Source organism: Hyaena hyaena, unplaced genomic scaffold, assembly GCF_003009895.1.
Source record: "Hyaena hyaena isolate Hyena2069 unplaced genomic scaffold, ASM300989v1 scaffold_371, whole genome shotgun sequence".
In the NCBI taxonomy this organism is placed as follows: domain Eukaryota; kingdom Metazoa; phylum Chordata; class Mammalia; order Carnivora; family Hyaenidae; genus Hyaena; species Hyaena hyaena.
In genome coordinates this window covers 1,242,270-1,262,219 of record NW_024081003.1, presented here as the reverse complement: position 1 = coordinate 1,262,219, position 19,950 = coordinate 1,242,270, and the positions used below count along the sequence as shown (strand labels likewise).

At 39.4% G+C, this 19,950-nt stretch overlaps 1 protein-coding gene across 3 annotated transcripts in view; it reads right to left on the bottom strand.

Annotated features, from left to right (window-relative positions):
* ANK3 (ankyrin 3) overlaps positions 1–19,950 on the bottom strand; it is a 341,189-nt gene that overhangs the window by 176,308 nt on the left and 144,931 nt on the right. For all 3 annotated transcript variants that reach the window (XM_039250506.1, XM_039250504.1, XM_039250503.1), the window contains exon 8: positions 16,932–17,030. In XM_039250506.1, the coding sequence (XP_039106437.1) occupies positions 16,932–17,030 (99 nt within the window). The remainder of the gene's footprint in view (positions 1–16,931; positions 17,031–19,950) is intronic.

Here is a 19,950-nt window from a genome sequence, read left to right as displayed (position 1 = left end):
TCAAATTTGTTTCTTTCATTTTCTCATAAGTAGACTCTATGATGTAAGAGGTCACAGAATGTGTGCGGACTTGTTCAAACCGTGCTCACACAGAAAAAAAGTATTATATTAGCCCAACTCATTTATCCTTGAAAATTATCTTCCCCAAAGCAAATTGCTACATACTGAATGCAAAGTGGCTATCTGAGAGCAGAATCTACCTCAACCCCTCAATCCTTTGTCCCTTACAGATTTACATTTTTGCTGATTTCATTTTTAATAAAAGCTTTAATTATGGAAAATTTCAACCGATTTCAGACTAAAGCAGAGAGAATAGTATAATGAGTCTCTCTAGGTGTCTAGTGCTCAGCCTCAGCTGTCATCTCCTGGTCAATCTTGATTCATCTCTATCCTGACCTTTTCTCCATTCCTATATTAGTTAGAAACAAATCCAGGATATTATATCATTTTATCCTCATGATTGCCCCTATAATGAAAGGTATAATATTAATTTGATAGATGAAGCCTCTTTACTCATCCAAGCTTGCACAGGCTGAATGCAGATCTTGGCCAGACTGTGCGGGACAGTCAAGGCATGACTTGGGAGCAGTTATTAAAACAAAGCCCCTCTTTTCAAACTTCAGCCACCCTGAGCCTTCTTTTATCTACATTCTGCAGCTGTTGCCTCTGATCTCCGGTGTTTATTTATTAAATACTCATAGACTTAGAGACTCAGCTAGGGAAGGTGATTTTTTCATCAGTGCAAGCACTGTGAAGTGCTATTGTTCCCGCCATTGTTCCTCTCATCACCTGGTTTCAATGATAAAGTCAGCTGGTTCCCCAGGGTAGGATCTTCAGTTCCTAGCTAACTGCATAGAGCTCCCTGAGGCATAGCTCTCTCGACTGTAGTTTTACTTGCAGTATTTTTAACATTGATTGCAAGTGGGGCTGACTCCTTTGGATCTTCTGCACATTTCTCTGAAACTTTTCAAAAGTGCATGACTTCAAACAGCCAGAATCCCGGCAGGAGAGATGGCTCATCAGGAAGCTGTACAAGATGTCACAACTGCCTGGCTGTACAGGCAGTGCCAGCCTGGCTGCTGGGACATTCACAGGTCAGTGGAAAACTAGTGCCTACAGTTAATGGAAGGTCTTTAATTAGCCTCACATCTTTTACAGTCACAAAGAAGACAGGACCAGCTAACCCACAGCCAGACTGGAAAGTATCTGCCATGTACTGATTCACACTTAGTTCAGTTTTTAAAAAAAGAGGAAAATTAGCCAGCATTGGCATTACTTAATACCGATATTTGGACAAAAAATAACATTTACATTTCAAACTAATTTCTTTTGCTTTGAAATGGGTGAGGCTTATCATTCACTTTCCCGAAGCACTGTTCTGATTATGAAACCCTATGTTCAAAGAGACCTTCAGTAACCACTCAGTCCTCAGCCAAGCCTCAGTTTCTCAGATCAGCATTGGTGGTCTTCTACAAGCAGTCTCAGCTACACTCGGCCTTCCCCAATGCCCCTCCCTTCTACCCCAGCTCACAAGCTGTCTGCAGCTCTTCATGTTCTGGTCTCTCTGCTCTGCCAACACTGGGTACCGGGAAGGAGTTCCCTTTCCACTTTCTCCAAGATCCAAATTTGTACTGTTTTAAAGTACTCCATTTCTTAGAAGGCTTTTCCAAAACTAGACATAACCACGGTACTTTCAGGACATCTGCCTTGTTTTATCTGCACTTCTTTTGGGGAAGCTTCTCTAACTTTTTACTGGGTATCTTAGTTATTTGTGAGCAGGCATCATTTCATCTAGTCTGCTTCTGAGAACAAAGTTACTAGCTTAAGGGATATTTGAATCTCACAGAGAAGATAACTCAGCACTGTATCCATGAAAGTTGCTTAATAAAAATGAGTAAATGAAGGAATGGAGTGAGCAAATGAGCGGGTTTTGGGGCTAGTCCTTTAAAAACATTTTCTAGTTAGTTGGTTAAGAATTCTTCTTGTTAAGAGTAGACTAATTTTGTCCTTCAGAAATGCTCTAATGTCTTTCTTTCCAGAAAAATAAAATTCTCAATAAATAAGTAATTTAAGGAATATGACTAGTCATTTTAGCTCTCAGAATAAGAAAAATATTAGGGGATTTCTTTTAAATAAGATATTTTCCTCTTATTTGAATACCAAGAGCTGAAAAGAGAGAGATATTGTGAGTACTGTTGTTTAGAACACAGCATTGAACGGATCTACTCCTCTCCCTAAAACTAGAGCAATGTTTTTTTTCCAGTACAAAAATGAGGATTCTAACCTGTTCCCAAACCCTAGAAATTTACAGCTAATATACAGGGTCACTCTGACTGGGTCTTGTACCAAAAAGCATTTCTTCAGCTGCATATAACAGTGTCGACCTCCAGTTGGAAAATGCTTGACAAAGGCAATTGCCGGGGCTCAGGGGAGGCTGCCTCAAGAATGGCAGCATATGCACTTGGACGGGAGAGAAGGAGAGAGGGATGCTGGGTTGCCATAGTAACAATATGGGAGGGAAATGAAATTGCACAGGGTTGGTAGTTTTTTTCCAGTTCCCTTGATTTTTAAAGCACTGACATAATGAACAAGTATTCCCTTGGGCAGAATTCTGAAGCAAAGCCAACTGGCTAGTCCAGATCTCATATTTCATTTCAGTGACAGTAATCTTATTACTGAGGTGGGAAACTGTACTTTACTAGCTGGACAAAATGCTCTCTTGTGTTAGCCTAAAAGCAAAACCTAGCACACTCGAAGGTCAAAAAGGCTTGCTTTCAGGTCCTATTCAGCTGAAAAGCATTGGACAGGACATTAAGGCATCAGACCTTAGAATACTGAACCCAGAATATGTTCTTAACATGTTGAATTTGCTCAATGCCAATACTGAAATGACACAAATTCATGACTTGGGAAATACTTTCAAAAACAGAAATTTATTTTGATTTGTATTCTGTAGGTTCCTTTCTTTCCTTCCCTCTAAGCAAAAAAAAAAAATCTCATTCTAGAGGTAGAAAAGGAAATCAAGCAGAGAGAATCCAGTGGATACATACTCTTTTCCTATATCGTGGATATAAAACAGGATATGATATTTAATTGAAAACCAAAAACAATGAAAGAGAAAGACAGTAGTACTCAGGAGAGGAGAGCTATAATACAGCCAGAGATAAATGAGAGGGCACAAACTGTAGCCCAACAGTACTGCTATTCTCATATCTGTGTTTTTTTACCAAAAATTCTGAGTGTATCCTCATTTTGTGCATGTGAGGTAGTTGTAGATTTGGCCTAGGAGGGAGTGAAATAACATTTTTGACCCTCCCCCGCCCTGCCCCGTCATTACAGGCAGTTTTTATTTGTGATCTTATTGAATCTTTACAACTCCTGAGAAAGGCATTACAAATTCCATTTATAGATGAGAAAGCTGCTCCAGAGGAGGAATGTACCTGCTCAAGGTCACAAGCAAGCAAACGGCTGGAATCAGAATTTATACTTAGACTTGCCTTCATCTGAGGGATCAGATTCCTTCTAGAACACAATCTCCTTTTAAGATCTAGAGTTCATTTCTGCCATTCATATATAGGAGAGAGAAATCTTTCATTCCACTTCCTTTCTTGCTGCTGCATTCATACATTCTGTGTGTTTAAAACTAAACTAAGGCAAGGCAAAATCCTTGTATTGTTCTCTCTGCTTAGAAAACCATAGCTTTCTCTCTGAGTCTGGAATACACCCTTATGCTATTTGTTGTATATTTTTCCATTCTGTTCTTTCTGGGTTTTTTAACCCTCCTTTTTGTCTTCTTTTGGGTTAATAGAACATTATTTAGTTTTCTAATCACTGAATCATCACATATATCATTTGCTATCTCCTCCTTTGCTTTTTTTGTGGGGTTGGGGGAGCACAAGTAGGGGAGAGGGGCAGCGAGAGAGAGAGAATCCCAAGCAAACACCCCACTCAGTGCAGAGCCTGATGTGGGGCTTGATCCCATGACCCTGGGATCACAACTCAAGCCGAAATCAGGAATCAGATGCTCAACTGACTGAGCCACCCGGCATCCCCTCCTCTTTTGGCTTTTTAACCAAATCTCCTTTTTCTTTTTTTTTTCTTTTAGTGGTTGCCCTAGACATTACAATATGTATCGTTAATTTAATAGTCTAAATAATATTATATTATTAATCATATATCAGAGACTACTCATCATATATAATAATGGATTGAATTTATATTATATAACTTCATGTATAATATGAAATTCTATAATATTATAATTCCATTTACACTGTTGGTTTTACCCTTTGTGCTATAAATATATATTTAATTTTTTTCTGTCTTTATTTTATTTTGAGAGACAGAGAGTGGGCAGGGGAAGGGTAGAGAGAGAGGGAGACACAGAATCTGAAGCAGGCTCTAGGCTCTAAGCAGTCAGCACAGAGCCTGATGTGGGTCTCAAACCCATGGACTGTGAGATCGTGACCTGAGCTGAAATCTGACGCTTAACTGACCAAGCCACCCAAGCATCCCTATATTTAACTTCTACATGTATTATAAGCCTCATAATAAATTGATATTTTTATTAAATAATCTAATTTTAAAGAATTTCTAGAAAGACAAGGTGTTCTTTATAGCAATCCGCTTGTGTATTACTTTTGACTTTTCTCTCCTTTATTTAGATTCACATTTTCACATGGTATCATTTCCCTTCTGAATGAAGAACTTCCTTTAGTATTTCTTTTAGTGTGGGTTTGATGGTAACACACAATCTCAATTTTTGCTTATCTGAAACTGTATTTTGCTTTTATTATGAGTTAATGTTCATTGGATATAAATTCTAGATTAATATATTTTTCATTTAGCACCTTAAAGATGTTCCATTGTCTTATAGCCTCTAGTGTTTCTGATAAGAAGTTAGATCACAGTCTCATCAGTGTTTTTCCATTTATAATGTAACTTCTTCTTTGGCTGCATACACATTTTTTTCTCTATCTTTGCCATTTAGCAGTTTCACTATGATGTACCTCTGTGTGGTTTTCTTTGTATTTATCCTCCTTTGGTGTTCTAAGTTTCCTGGGTCTAGGGTTTGCGGTTTATGATTGAATTTTGAAATAAATATACATATCTTTCTACTCCATTCTCTTTCTCTTCAGCTTCTTGGACTGGACTGTAAGTGTTTAGTCAGCTTGCTAGTATTCCACTGGTTGTTGACATGGTGTTAAGTTGACTCTTAATCTTTTTGCTTTCTGTTCTTCAGTTTGGATGATTTTTATAACTTGTCTTCAAGTTCACCAATTCTTTCTTCCTTTGTATTCAATCTGTTCTTTATCCCACCCAGTGATTTTTTTAAAACTTAAGGTAATTGTGTTTTTTTTAGTTCTAAGTTTTTTATTTTTTAAAAGATTTCCTTATTTCTCCTGGAAAAAAAAAAAAAGCTTTTTGCCTTACTCATTATATCTATCTTTTCCTTCAGATATTTAACATATTTATCACAGTTATTTTAAAGTCTGTTAATTCCAACATCTGAGTCACCTATGGGTCTGTTGTTATTGCTTAACCTTTCTTTTGACAGCAAGTCAGATTTTCTCATTTCCTTTCATGTATACTAAATTAAATACTGGATATTGTGAATAATGTGCTTTAAAGACTCTAACTTTGTAGGGACCTGATTTTAGGTTTTCAATAGCAGGTCTGTTTTAGTTTGTTCCTTATTCCAAGAGGAATCCCTTTAGTCCTGGGACATAGTGTAACTTTTAAGATGCAGTCTTTGTAGAGTTAATAAAAAGCCAAAGATGTTTACCAAGCCTCCCTGACATGGTGATTCTGTTTTCCTTGCAGCAAATACTACTGAACTTTCTTCCCAGCTTTTGATAAAAAAAACTTTTTTTTAATGTTTTATTTATTTCTGAGAGAGACAGATAGCGTGAACAGGGGAGGGTTAGAGAGAGAGGGAAACACAGAATCTGAAACAGGCTCCAGGCTCTGAGCTAGCTGTCAACACGGAGCCCTTTACGGGGCTCAAACCCACGAACCATGAGATCGTGACCTGAGCCCAAGTCAGACGCTTAACTGATGGAGCCACCCAGGCGCCCCTCAGCTTTTGATTTTTTACTTATTTCCCTCTGCTCTCCTTGGAGTTTCATCCCCTCTAACCCCCCTCCCACACACATAGTTCAGTGCTCATCCAAGGATCGTGGGGGAGTTTATACACTTATATGTTCCTTCATGGTTCCCTCCTATCTGTGATTCCTCCCTGAATATCCAGCCACCATTAGAACCCCAAACTTGATCCTCTGACCTCAAGTCAATAAAATTGTGACTTTCTCAATCAATTGTATCCAGTACCTGCCATAAAAATATAGATCTCATCTTGTGTTATTTAGTTCTTTCAAAAGTTGAATTCACTCCAATTTATGTCAGTTTTTGATTACTTTTCAGTGCCTACAAACAAGTTTTTAAAAACTATTTTTCACGTTTATGATTTTTATCAGCAGGATGCTTAGTTCAATATAAACTACTCCATCATTACTTGAAGCCAAAACTCTAATACAGTTGAGTAAAAATATGAATTTTTGACTTTCACACACTGCACCATTATAGTTTATATTTGTTTCTGTCATACACTACTTTAGGAATATTCCTTCTGTAAATAGATGAGAGAATTCTTAAATTTTCAGTAGATAGAAACTGAATAACCTATTATAATATATGATTTCAAATATATAAAGGGTTTTTTATATAGTTCTTAGAAAATATTACATAGAAGAAATTCAAATTAAGGTTCACACTTAAATAAAAACAATAATGATCTTTTTACTTATTGTAACTTTCCTTTGGGAAGGAGGATAATTAAAGATGCTTATAGTTGATAACTGCAGGGTACTTGTGTACCTACTGGATGTAGAGTTATTTAAAAGGAACAGGGTGTCAGCATTACCATCAGACATCACAAGAAAATAGGAGGAAGAGCAGACTACTTTCTGGGCACCAGCACTTAGAACCACATAGCAGTTAACTAACAAAACTGCTGTCCTGAGTCTGCTTTGCAGATCCTTTGGGAGAACCAGGATTAGGAGCACACGAAATTTACCCAATGCTTTTAGATCTCTAACTTGGTAAGAGAATCGAGGTCTCCAACATGTTGTAAAATCACTAGGACAGAGAGACAGAGGGAGAGAGAAAGAGAGAGAGAGAGAGAGAGAGAGAGAGAGAGAGAAGATGCTCTTGTCATGGTCTCAGAACTCTTTGCAACTCTCAAAAGCATTCTTTCCCTCAAAGAGATTTTCATGTTTTGAATGGTAAGGGCATGGTATGATTACTTGTACTTTCTTTTTTTTTTTTTATTAAGACTTAATTTTTTTAGAGTAGTTTAAAGTCAATTTAGGGGAAGGTGCTCTTGCCCTTCTTAGAATCCAAATAAATATTTTCAATTAACTTCTAATATTTGTTATATAAAAATTCAAAATAAATCTATTTTTGAATGACATAAATATCTTCAAATTAGTCTTGATTAATGTAGAAATACAGAGCATTTTACATTATTTCAAGTGTTCTTGTCAACATGTCTATGTTAGAACTCTAAGGAGGAAGTATAGTATTCACATTTTCCATTTGACAGAGACTATATTATGACTATAAAATATTTAATATTTTCTTTAAGGATTTATTTTTAGTCAGGGCAATACACTTCTGGAAATATAATAGAAAGCAAAGGTTTATACCAATATTCCTTTCTTTGTATTTACCCTGAGAAATAATAACCAGTTGCATTTCTGGGAAAGGACAGGCTACAATTACAGGGCATCCAAGTGTTCCCTGATACCTTCTCAGAATGATAAGAATTTAACAATTGACAGATTGGAAGTATTCTGAAAATGCTTTATCTACTTGCACACAAATATTCTTTCATTCTTATGAATCAATTGGAAGCCATTACCTTTAGGGAGTAAAATCACATTACCACAGGAACAGTATAAAGTCAAGAAAATTAATGGAAAAAAAGTCAAGAAAATTAAGACCTTTTGGCAAATTTAACCTTCAGGAATGTAGCTTTCACTTCTATATATTCAGCAAATATGTATTAAATATCTGGTATGTGCCAGAAAGCATGCTGAGTGCTACAGATACCATGATGAATGTGTGCATGTAAGTGGCAAGGTGTGGTTTAGATGTGATGTGGTGGTAATGAGATTACAGGTGGATCTAGGTAGTGGCACCTTGCTAGGAAAACTGGGAGCTGGGAGAGGCATGATTAGAAACAGGCCTCAAATGGAAAACAAACAAACAAATCCCCAAAACCCATCAGGCTACCACAAATAGCCATTTTTAGCCAAACATTTTAGTCTATAAATAAAGCCATTAAAATCTTGTTGGAAAAAAGTGAGCAAATTTCAAAACTTATTTTAAAAGTAGGATCTGCATATTGACCAGACTGAAGAATCTACCTTGATATATGTTTATATCTTAGCACATTTGCCACCATTATTACAGGGATAACTCTGTATACTTACTCTGGTCTATTCTGCAGGAGAATATGAAACAAGCCAATTGACAGTAGATAGCATTATGGGGCTGGGAAAATAGGACAACTTTTCTTGAAATGAACTAAATAGAAAAAGGACCCCAGGCTTTGTGGTTCATCAGATCCTAGCGAAGCTTCTGCCTTTTGAGCTCTAACTTTACTGAGATAAAACTGACACGGAAGCTTGTAGAAATTTAGGTTATACCATGTGATGATCTGATATGCATATAAATTGTGAAATGCTTACCACAATAAGGTTAGTTAACACATTCTTTACCTCACATGAATTTTGCAATTGTCATGGTCAAAATATTAAAGTTCTACTTTCATAGCAACTTTTGAATATACAATACAGAATTGTTAGCTATAGTCACCAAGTAAACTATTAAAAAATTTTTTTTTAATGTTTAGTTATTTTTGAGAGCAAGAGAGACAAAGTGTGAGAAGGGGAGGGGCAGAGAGAGGGAGATACAGAAACTGAAGCAGGCTCCAGTCTCCAAGCTGTCAGCACAGAGCCTGATGCGGGTCTTGAACTCACAAACTGTGAGATCATGACCTGAGCCGAAGTCGGACGCTAAACCGACTGAGTCACCCAGGCCTCCCCCAACCAAGTAAACTTCAGATACCTGAAGTTATTCATCTTATAACCGGTAGTCTGTATCATCTGACCAAATCTCCCCATTTCCTCTACCTCTCACCCTCTGGAAACCACTTCTCTGTTTCTATAAATGTGATGTTTTATTATTGTATTTTATTTATTATTTTTAAATGTTTATTTTTGAGAGAGAGAGAGAGAACGTGTGCACAAGTTGAGGAGGGCTAGAGGCGGGGGGGACAGAGGATCTGAAGCAGGCTTCACACTGACAGTAGAGAGCCCAACGCTGGGCTTGAATTTGTGAAGCACGAGATCATGACCTGAGCTGAAGATGGATACTTAACCAACTGAGCCACCCAGGTGCCCCGGGTGTGATGTTTTTAGATTCTACATCTGAGTTATGACATGTGGTATTTGTCTTTCTGTCTGACTTATTTCACCTTGGATAATGGCTTCAAGATCTATTCATGTTGTTGCAAGTGGTAGGGTTTCCTTTTATGTCTGTGGCTGAATAATATTGGAAATGCAGTTTAAATGCTGTATTCCAGCTTTAAGAATTAATCAATAGAACTGGTAATTTTCTTTTCATAAAACTAGTGGGTGCTTTTTATTTAATATTTTTTCTTAAAAAATACCTTCAATTTCTATTCTCGAGGGGCACCTACTTCTTTGTCTAGTTTCTTCCCCCTACGGACCCTTACAACTCTTCAGATTTGAGGTGGTGTCACTTACAAGTCCTCAGTAAGTTTCTCTTCTCTTTCTGGGACTAAATAATGGATGGACTGTTTTCACTTAATGATGCCCCTTTTAGTCGTGCAGATCTTCTCCTGGAATTTTCCATTCTTTTCTCTTTTGCTCCCTCTGAGTAGATAATTTCAAGGGTTCTTGCCACTGGCCATCCCGGTCTGCTGTTAAAGCTGTCTACTGAATTCTTCAGTTCCATCACCATCCTCTTTAGCTCCAAATTTCTGTTTGGTTCTCTTTTTATATTTTCTATCTCTTTGCTGAACTTCTTTCTGTACTTATATTTTCCCCCTAATTTGTTAAATTGTTTTTCTCTGTTTTCTTGCAGCTCTCTGAGCATCTATAAAACAATTATTTTGAATCCTCTGTCAGGCAATTCCTATATCTACATTTCTTTGAGGCCAATTACTGGAAGGTTTACTATGTTGGCTTGGTGGTTTCCCTGATTCTTCAAGATTCCTGTAGCCTTGCATATTTAAAGTCTGCACATTTAAAGAACCACTCACTTCTTCCATATTTTATGGGTTGACTTCGATATGGAAAGACCTTCACTTATGCATAGGGGCTTGCTGGAGTGTGCTGTAACCCCAGGTCTAGTGGTGCAGAGTGGCAAAGGCAGGGGTGTGTGGTGGTTCATGTCCCAGAGATATATGATGTCTTATCTGCTCAGCCACTCAGGTCCATAGCACTGACTACTGTGCAGTGCTTGGTGAGCACAGAGTGGGGTGGTCAGAGTTCTCAGCAGTACCTCCAGGGCCAGTGGCTGGGGACATGGGAAAGCAGCGGTGGTAGCTGGAGCTGGTGGTGTGCACATAGCTGTACAGTGGCCCCTACATAGTGGTAGAGTCTGGTCTCAAGCATACACATAGTGGTGGGGGCCAGGGCCAGTTGCAAGGGCCTGGGCCGACTGCAGGGTACAGGCAGCTGTGGGGGCCATGCCTGTCCTTGTGGAATGCTGTGGCTGTGAGGCCTCACCATGGGCACACTACAGTGAAGGCTGGTGTTGAGAGTCAGGCAAGGGGCATGCAGGAACACAGCCTGAAAGACCAGCTGCAGGTGAGCCCAGTGGCGCAGGCTAGAGACAGGAGACAGGGCCAGATCTGGCCTTCCAATGGCTGTGGGGGCTTTCCTCTTAGTGTGTACCCCTGTGGCTGCAGAGTCTCCCCGGGGAGTGTGCAGAGCCCTGGAGTCCAGTAACGATGGTCTGGTTGGGGCATAAACAGCTAGAACTTACCTGACACATGCCACAGAGTGAAGGCCAGTTACTGGTGATGGAGCCAGATTCAGACCCACAAACTGCTGTGAAGGCGCTGGCTTGTGGGTGTGCCCTTCAATGCCGCAGGTTCTGCCACAGGTGTGTGGGTGGCAGTAGAGGCTGGACTAGCGGTGTGCAAATGCACAGCTGGAGGGGCTAGCCCCAAGCGTGCACACAGTGGTGGGGGCAGTACGAGGTCTAGGCTGGCTTCTTATACTTGTGCAGACACAGAGTCCTGGGCTGGCTGCTAGTGTGGACCCTTGGCTCTAGCAGCAGGGAGTGGAGGTGGGGTCGGGGGTGTGGAAGTGTGGGTAGGGAGCAGGGAGAGACTCAGGAGGTTGGAGGCTGTGAATATGAATATCTGTAGGGGCAAAACCCAATGAAGTCTGCAGGGGGCCCGCAGTGGCTCTTCCTGCCATTAGTTACTTCAGTAGCAAGAAAGCTGCTGAGGTCTTCTGCAAAGCAGGTTGCTGGGAACCAGTCATTCCTGCTGCATGGTTGGTACTGGTAGCATCTACTCTTCTTCTTTGTTCCTTCCTATCTCTATTGATACAGCTTTGCAGTCTCTGGGTCAGCTAAAACTTTCTTTTTTCTTTCCAAGATTTTATTTAAATTCAAGTTAGTTAACATATAGAGTAGTATTGGTATCAGGACTAGAATTTAGGGATTCATCACTTAGATATAACACCCACGCTCATCACAAGTGTCTTCCTTAATGCCCCTTGCCCATTTAGCCCAGCCCCTCATCCAACACCCCACCAGCAACCCTCAGTTTGTTCTCTATGGTTAAGAGTCTCTTATGATTTGCTTCCCTATTTTTCTCTCCCCCCTTCCCCTATGTTCTTCTGTTTTGTTTCTTAAATTCTACATATGAGTGAAATCATATGGCATGTCTTTCTATGGATGCCTTATTTTGATGAGCATAATACACTTTAGCTCTATCCACATCATTACAAATGGCAAGACTTCATTCTTTTTGATGGCTGAGTAATATTCCAATATAACATATATCTTATATCACATATATATTTATATATATCTTCTTCATCCATTCATCTGTCGATGGACATTTGTGCTCTCTCCATAGTTTGGCAGTTGTTGGGTTTTTCTTTTTTTTAGTTTATTTATTTTGAGAGAGAGAGAGTGAGAGCAAGAGAGAGAGAGAGAGAGAGAGTGCATGTGCAAGCGTTGGGGAAGGACATAGAGAGGAGAGACAGAATCTCAAGAAGGCTCCAGACTCAGTGTGGGGCCTGGTGTGGGGCTTGATCTCATGATTGTGAAGATCATGACCTCTCCCATTTGGAAAGCAGTTCTGGGAGAGCTCAGGGCCTCTTAAAAATTAAGGAAGACAAGGGGCACCTGGGTGGCTTAGTCAGTTAAGCGTCTGACTTTCACTTAGGTCATGATCTCGCGGTTCATGGGTTTGAGCCCCGTGTCGGGCTCTGTGCTGACTGCCAGCTCGGAGCGTGGAGCCTATTTCAGAGTCTGTATCTCCCTCTCTCTCTGACCCTCCCCTGCTCATGCTGTCTCTCTCTCTCTCTCTCTCCTAGAAATAAATAAAAATATTTAAAACAAATATTTAAAAATAAATAAATAAATAAAAAGAATTAAGGAAGACACTTGTTGTGATGAGTCAGATGCTCAACAGATTGAGCCACCCAGGTGCCCCTAGCTATTGTTGATAATGCTGCTATAAACACTGGGGTGCATGTGCCCCTTTGAATCTGTAATTTTGTATCCTTTAGGTAAATGCCCAGTAGTGCAATTGCTGGGTCATAGTGCAATTTAAGTTTTTGAGGAACCCCCATTCTGCTTTCCAGAGCGGTGACACCAGTTTGCAATCTGGGTGGGGAAAACTGAAGAGGGTCCTTCATGCAGGGTCCTGAAAGCTAGGGAAGCCAGCCACTCACTTCACTCTCCCTTTCCTGGTAAGGGAAACTGTCTCAAGCTGAGGAGTTCACTGTTGGCAGTGAGCAGTGCCAGCTTGGGAGATTGGATGATGCAGGCAAAATGAAGCTGGTCTTCCTTCTCTTCTTTTGTAATTATTCTCAGAGGGTTTTTTTTTTTTCTTTCTCATACTGAGTTGCTGAAGATTCTTAAGAGGACCCTGAGCTCTCCCGGAATTGCTTTCCTTTGTGGATGCTTCCTCACTGTTGTTGATCTTTGTTGGGGGTTGGAGGCTGAGCTCTCCTACTTTACCTTCTTGGTAACATCAGTGTGACTTATAGAACCATCTTGAATTTTATGGTGACGTTACAATATGCAGTGTCCTTCCAAATGGGAGAGCTTTAAAATCGTCTGAAACAATTCTTCATCCATGCTGGGACAGAAACAAAGACTCAGAAGGGTGAGCTTGCCTAAGGTCACAATTTTACTTGCAAGTCACACCGAAGACTAGAGATCAGGTCACTGATCACTCTCATCTTGCTTTTCTGGCCGGTAAGATCTTGCTCAGGTCCTACCTAAACTATTCTGACCATAAATCAAGTTTACTTGCTTGAATAAAAGGGCTCTAAGAGTCTGCTTTTAAACTGAGTACTTTATTAGGTCAGCAGCACATGCAGGGAGCAGAGTAAGCCAATGAGGTCCCTTGGAGTACAGGTCCTTGAGATGTCTCCTGTCTCTAAAGCAAGGTAGCCACAACAGTCCTAAGTAACTGGTTGGGGGTGGACGGGTAGATAACAATATTTATTCTCCCAAGAGCTACTGGATTGAGTAGTTAAAACTTGCATTTATGGACAATTTTGTTTTCTGTTTTTAGGATTGGCCCCAGGGCTTTCTGACATTTTAGCTGGCTCCCTCCCTTTCACCCACATACCCAGTGACTACTCAGTCATTTCAGCCAGAGAGAAGGGAGGCTTTGATGAGAAGAACACAAAATAGTTTACATATTTGGGGTATGTACTACGCTTTCTTCAATATCGTCTGCCAGGAATTCAGTTTGTGCCCAGTTGCCATCCCCCCTCACCCCACTCCTTGCTGGAGAGCAAGGGAAGCAGGACAGGCTTCTCCGTTCTCTATTTCTGTCTCCTTCACAGTCACATGCTATTCACAGAACACGGGAGAAGAGCGAATCCCAGTTACAAGTGAATGGATGGTAAAAAGGAGACTGCATCTTACTCAAAATAAGAGAACCTTTCACAACAGGAAGGTAAAATGTTAGAGAAACCAAGTTGCTCCCTAAATTTGCATAGTATGCAAAGTTGCATACTACATTATTCCATATCTCTGATACTTTTAAAAATGTTTATTTACTTATTTTGAAAGGGAGCAGGGGAGGGGCAGAGAGAGAGGGAGGGAATCCCAAGCAGGCTCCTTTCTGTCAGTGCAGAGCCCAACATGGGATTGAATCTCATGCACCATGAGTTCTTGACCTGAGCCAAGAGTTGGACACTTAACTGACTGAGCCACCCAGGTGCCCCCGTATCTCTGATACTTTTATCCAGAAAAGTTCTTATGTTTTCACTCTGGTGTCACTATCTGCCTCATAAACATGGGACCTGAGTTCTCCATATGCCCCTTTCTCCTTTCATTGTATCAAATACAGCAGGTAATTTTTGGATAAATGAGGTAAAGTAACTGAAAAGGAATTTTGCCAGTGATTGATGATTATTTCAAGAGAGGGAGAAATAAGATGATTTCTAATCCACGTACTCACTAAAACCCCGGCTGGGAAACCAGGTATATCTCTTCAAGCTCCTCTTTCTTGCTTGGCTCTAGTATTCCTCATTTTTCTTTATAAAAATTTTCCCTGTTCACATATGATCCTTTAGCTCTACATGGTAATTGAGTGCCATAGGACTGATTCGGTTTTATTCCTTACAACCTCTTTAAGCAGCCTATATTAGCAAAGACCCCTGCCATTTAAAGTGACAGTCTAGCATATTGGTAATGGCATCTTATTAAAGAATGCAAAGTCAATTCAGTAAGAGCTCTACTCAATTTACTTCCCCAGTCAGACAGTCCTCTAGGGGTCAACCTTCATCTTTCTTCATTCCTTCTCTCTAGAAATCTTGTTTCTCTTAAGGTATGTGCAGATTTTCAGGTTCAGTAGTTATTAGGAAAGGAAGCCTGGGGTCTCCTGCAAACTACCTACAGCTGGGATGTCTTCAGGTCAGAGCACAGGCAGCTGACTACTCATCAGCTTTGTGAGGGTAAGGACAGTGTCCTGAAGCCCTGCTCTGTCACCTCACTGTGTCTTCCCCACAGTAGGCCCACTCAGTAATCATTTATTACTTGAGTAAGTGAAGTAGTAAATCAAGGAACCACAGGAATCAAATGCAGGTTATCAGGCCAGTTTTGGAACCACGGAGATCAGGATTCCTTAAGGAGGAAGCACAGAATTGCAGGGGCTACGGTGACAAGATAGGGAAAACCACTCCAAATCCTCAGAGAGGGGGCTGTGTATAGTGAGATCACCTTTCCATTAGCCTAACTCTTGCTCATATCTTGGAATAAACACATGAAATGTTGGACAAAATAATCCCTTGGTTAGAAGTTTAATGCTAACTGGACTTCTGAGTTATATAAGCAATGGCTGTGACCTATTTCTGGCCTACTTTATGGCAACACAGTTTATAAACATTAGCTTGATCATTGTAATAAGCTTCAAGGTGGCCATTAATTTTCTTTATTTTCAGAAAGCGAAATTACATGCAGAAGGTTAAACAGCCTTCCTAAGTCAACTGGCTAAGGTCAGCATCTGGGATTCAAACTGGCTTCTGAGTCTCAGTTCTTTCCTCTAACCAAATGGCATTGCACCGAATAAGCAACATACCAAATACCTAGCCAGACAGTTTTGTATTTTGTGGGGTGTTTTGTTTTGTTTTGTTTTGTTTTGTATTTCTAAATTCTGGTAAAAAAAACCTTAAAATTTACTCCCTTAACCATTTTTAAGTATATATTTCAGTAGTGTTAACTATATTCACATTGTTGTGTGTAACATCTCTAGATTTTTCATCTTGCAGAATTGACCCTCTATGCATATTAAACAACACTCTCCATTTCTCTGCCCCCTAAACCCCAGGCAAACACCATTCTGCTTCTGTTTCTATGATTCTGACTACTCTAGAAACTCTGTATCAATGGAATCATGCAGTATTATACTTTTGTGACTGGCCTCTTTCACTCAGGATAATGTCCTTAAGATTTCATTCATGTTGTAGAATGACAGGATTTCCTTCCTGTTTTAGGCTGAATAATATTCCACTGTATATATACATTACATTTTCTTTATCCATTCATCTGTCAATGGACATTGTGTTGCTTCCATCTCTTGACTATTGCGAACAATGCTGTCATGAACAGGAGTGGGCAAATATTGCTTCAAGATACTGTTTTCAATATTTGAGGGTAAATACTCAGTAGTGGAATTGCCGGATGGTAGGGTAGTTGTAGTTTTCATATTTTGAGGAGCCTCCCTACCGTTTCCCAGAGTACCTGTACCACTTTACATTTGCACCAGCAGTGTGCAAAAGTAGACCAATTTGTTTTTAAATAGAATAACTGTCAGTTCTAATACTGAATTGACCAAACTGCCCAGCCAATAGGGTCAGGTAGTGATTACATTCTTAAAAATGCAAACTCAACTAAAACTCTAGACCTTAGGCCTTAGGTTTTATAATTAAAGCCATATACCACCTAAACATGTGTTACAGATTTATACATATGGATCAGCATCCCATTTTGGGACAAATACATTTAGCATCATTTTCTTAGAGGCCACGACAAATGAAGAAAAGTGAAGCCAGTGCTGAACCACTGTGAAGGTATCAGGGGAAGAATTCCTATTTTTGAGAATAAGTATAAGCATGCACACAAATTGCACTTACCCTTGTTTTGGCATCAATTTTAGCTCCTCGATCAAGCAAGAGTTTTACCATATTGGCATTTCCTCTTTTTGACGCAACATGTAAAGGCGTGATGTCATTCTGTAGAAAAAAAGGACAGTTTGGGTATTTTCAGTTCAACCAAAACATTGCTTCCTCAACTTCTCCCCAACATGTCCTCACTTATTTATTTATTTATTTTTAACATTCACGGTGAACACAATGCTTCCTGACATTTCTCTCTGACAGTAATTTTACTCAGGAGACCTCCCCCCCCCCAAAAAAAAGGGATGAATTTTAAAGAAAACATTCTGAAGGTGGGTCCAAGTCTATTTCATTTACCTGAGGTGACTGATGGATGAGATGGGGTCTTTTTTGTTTTTGTTTCTTTGTTTTTGTTTTAAAATCATATACTGTTAAGTCAATGTGTTTTCCTACAAATTTGTGTGATACATTCTGGCTAATGAGTGATTGACTGTGGCTGATTAAGTCAGCTAAGACTCAGTTAAAGGAGTATCATGTTACTTAGCACCACCTCTGGGTTCATGTGAGCACAAGATATCAAGGAGAAACAATAGTAACTCAAAGCAGCAAATCAGTCCATACTCTACAAAGTCACAGGACTTCTCATACAGCTGGGGCTAAAGTGTGTTCGTAGACATTTGTTAGCAATCTCACAGAAAACTTTTTTTTTTTAATTACCATTGAGGAATAAATATATTGTTAGGACAATCTGAAATTAAAGTCATGATCCTCAATACCACAGGTCTTTCCCCCATGCATCTTATAGGTGCTATGATTGCTTCCAGACTTCCATGGAAATACGTGTATATAGTGAGAACATTCTCTACTTTAGCTCCTTATTTCTTTGTAGCAACAATATGGATTTAAGGTCCATTGTTCACCTAAGTTTATTATATGATTGATGAACTAGGCTCCTCCAGGGTTACATTTTTGTAATTTGGTAGCAGATATAGCATAATAGCTACCAGGCATTGATCATTTTCTATATGTTAGGCATTGTGCTAAACTCTGCTATCCCACTTAATTCTCATAATCCTCACAATGTCGCAAACAGTCTGACTTACAATGTCCATTTTACAGATGTACAAATAACTGGCAAAACCCGGATTCATATTAAAATATGACTTGAGCATATATTAAAAAACACACTATAATGAAAAATTTCAAACAGGTACAAAAGTTTGAGAGAAAGACATGAGTTTCATGTACTCATCACTCTGGTTGAATACTTATCAATGTTTTGGGAATATTATTTCTTCTATACTCCTTATTTTTTTTTCTGCTGAAGTTTAAGAGAAGGAAAAGAAAACCTTAGACATCCAGAATTTTTTTAAACAAACAGTCACAATACCATTATCATATTTAACAAAGTAAAAATAATTCCTTCATAACGCTAAGACCCTGTCAGTGTTCGAATTCTCCTGTTATGTCCAGTTAGCTCTGTGGGGTTGTTCAAATTAGAAGATCCACACCTGTATTAGGTTGAAACGTCCCTTAAGCATCTTTTAATCTCTGCAGGTGCCTTACTCTGCTTTCTGTTTTCCATGACTACTTATTGAAAAAGCTGGATAATTGTGTAGAATTTTCTAACTTCTAGATTTAGCTGATTTCGACCTCACGGAGTATTATTTAAAATGATCTTTTTGCCCTGTACTTTGTATAAACTTTTCTAAACATTATAAACTATAATGCTGTTAGCATTCATTTTCCTATCTGAACAATTCTTTCCCTCATTATTCTTAGGTGCCAAAGTATCAAATGATTCATCGAATGAAAGAAGAAGAAAGAGACCTTAGTAAACCAAATTTGCTTCAGTAATGCTGGTGGGGGAAAGAGAGGATGGATATCATTGCTCTAGACTAAGGGTAGGCAAATTTCTTCTGTATAGGACCAGATAGCAAATATTTTCAGCTTTGCAGGCCATGCAAGTTCTATTGCAACTAGTCAATTCTGGCATTGTAGTGTAAAGTGGTCATACAAAATATGTAAAGAAATGGGAGTGGTTGTATCCTGATCAAATTTTATTTACAAAATCAGGGGCACGTGGGTGGCTCAGTTGGTTAAGCATCTGACTTTGGCTCAGGTCAATATCTCGTGGTTCGTAGGTTTGAGATCTATGTCAGTTGGGCTCTGTGCTGACAGCTCGGAGCCTCGAGCCTGCTTTGGATTCTGTGTCTCCCTCTCTCTCTGCCCCTCCCCAACTGTCTTTCTCTCTGTGTCTCTCAAAAATAAACAAACATTAAAAAACTTTATTTACAAAAACAGATGGTAGGTCAGATTTGGCTTAGGGGCTGACCCTGCTGTAGACCTACCAGCTATGGCTGAAGGTTTCAACTATGTGTAACAGTTTACAAAAGAGGAAGTAAAACTATATGCTGTGCATTGTGTATGCTCTGGTCCCCTTTTGCTGTGAATGAAAGGTGGCAGAGGGACACAAACGTCCTGATGACTTTTTAATTGTCTTGCTTGTCTTTATCGTGGGTCACTCCAGTGACCCAAGAATCACAGTGGATGATTCTTGACCTGAGACAGTAGGTGGAGGGTCAGGTTAGGTCTGTAGGAGACACGGTCTAACAGTAAGCTTACTGAGCCCAGAGTGGGATACGGTGCTAAGACCTCATCCCTTCTCTGCAAGAGTTGGGGCTTACTTGTGATTTCCCTTTAAAACTGTGCCCTTGCCTGGTTGAGGACTTAATTAACCTCTATTACAAGTAGGCTAATTTTAGTAAGAGGAAGACTCTACTTCTAACTTTGCTCTCTTCCATATTCATGTACCCTCTCATACAGTGATGCATAGATGTCAAAAGAGTGCCTTGAAATTCTAACTCCCACATTTTTCTACGCGTATCTGGTCCTTTCTAGAGGAATATTTTATATTTCTATAGCACTTAAAACGTGTTGTAAACGTGTAATTTCATTTTACCTTGACAACACTCTATTGTAATAAAATCACTAACCCTATTTGACAGATAAATAAACTAGGGAATAGAATTGATCA